Below are 1,882 nucleotides of genomic sequence, written 5' to 3' on the forward strand. Positions count from 1 at the left end.
TTATAACACCCTTTTCCTCAAAGTCTTACTCAGTGCAACTTGGACATCTTTGTTCCTCAAACTGTAGATGAAAGGATTCACCATTGGCCCCACAATGGTGTAAAAAACTGTGGACACTTTATCTTCATCCAGAGACCCAGGAGGAAAAGGCTTGAGATACATGAATGCAGATGATCCAAAGAAAAGAGAAACCACGGTTATGTGGGAGCTGCAGGTACTGAAGGCTTTGGACCTGCCCTCTGCAGAACGGACGTGGAGGATGTTGGAGAGAATCAAGGTGTAAGAAACAGAGATGGTGATACTGGGCACTACTACATTGACGCCCACCACAGTGAAAACCTCCAGCTCACTGATGGAGGTGCTGGTGCAGGAGAGCTGGAGGAGAGGAGGGATGCCACGCATGTGGTGATTGATGATGTTTCCATCACAGAAGGAGAGTCGCAGCATGCACCCAGTGTGGGCCATGGCACCCACCAGCCCCATCGCGTATACACCCACCGTCAGCATAAGGCAGACCTGATGGGACACGGAGACCTTGTACAGCAGGGGCTTACAGATGGCCACGTATCGGTCATAGGCCATTGACGTCAAAACACAGCACTCATCAATAACAAAGAAGGAGAAGAAGCAGAGCTGAGGCATGCACTCTGCATAAGGGATGATGTTCTGGCTTACAAAACTCATCAGCATTTTAGGGCTAATGACAGAGGAGTGGCAGAGATCAATGAAGGAAAGGTTGAAGGGAAAGTAGTACATGGGAGTGTGCAGGTGAGGGTTCAGACCAATAAGAATAATCAAGCCAACGTTCCCCACCACAGTGACCACATAAATTGCTAAGAAAATGAAAAAGAGAGGCAGCTGGAGTTCTGGCTGTTGTGTTAAACCCAGCAGGATAAACTCAGTCACTGAAGATTCGTTCCCTGGGGCCATTCTTCCCTAGGACATACCTGTGGGAACAGGACAGAGGGTAATGTTAAAATGAGTACCCCGCTCTCTCCACTCAATCCCACTCTGAGGCTGAGACCCGGAATGCGAGAAGGAACCCCAGCCCACCCCCTCTTTGTTTTCTCTTCTGTATAAATGCTGAAGGAATTTTTAAAGATGTGTATCAAAAATACTAATGGGCAAGTTCCACAGGGAAAAGATTCAGTAACCCTGAACCTCATGACAACAGCATCTCTGCTCCACTTCTGCCCTGACAGTTTACCAGGCCCACCCAATGATCAGTGGTCATCTCAGCAGAGAGAAGGCATGTCATTTCAGGGAGTCCCAGGCTTCCACAGATGAGGTTTGGAAGACGAGTAACAGGACAGATAAAATTCAACACTCACCTCATGAGGACCTCAATCCTGCTGGATTAATTGAGCTCAGAGAAACAAAGTCACTTTCATCCTTCCCACATGTCAGATAGAGGACTTCTACAAGTTCTCAGAAAGGTCCTAATGTATCTCCTTGCTAAATTCAGCACAGAATCAGATCAAGACTCAGATTTGGGTCAGTTTTGGAAGCTTCCAAATGACAAAATCAAGGTCAGCTCACCTTATTAACTCTTCTCCATCATTTGCACGGAAGGGCAAGTGGCTCTGATGAATTTTGAGGGAGAACAGCGTAAAACAGAGTTTTCTGTTGTTTTGTTTTCAGTGAGTTTCAGACTAATGAAGCCAGAGCACAGACCTCAGTAGCTCTGGCTCTGAGGTGCCACAAGTTACAGGCCATGATTTCTGGTGGTGGCTCTGCAGAGTATCCTCTCCAGACTAGGAGGTGTAAATAGCATCTGTTGGTGCCCAGGGAGCCACCTGCTAATATGACCCACGGGTTTTTATGAATTGGGAAATCCTAGGAACCTGATTAAAAATTAAAAAAACTATGTTTTCTTAGTGTT

General features: G+C 46.7%; 1 protein-coding gene across 1 annotated transcript; it reads right to left on the reverse strand.

Annotated features, from left to right (window-relative positions):
• LOC120874348 (olfactory receptor 147-like) lies at positions 1-945 on the reverse strand. The gene is given in 1 exon segment (XM_040255724.1): positions 1-945. A coding segment is annotated over 1 exon segment (945 nt).
• Positions 946-1,882: the final 937 nt, after the last annotated feature.

Source organism: Oryx dammah, unplaced genomic scaffold (assembly GCF_014754425.2).
Source record: "Oryx dammah isolate SB20612 unplaced genomic scaffold, SCBI_Odam_1.1 HiC_scaffold_15, whole genome shotgun sequence".
NCBI lineage: Eukaryota > Metazoa > Chordata > Mammalia > Artiodactyla > Bovidae > Oryx > Oryx dammah.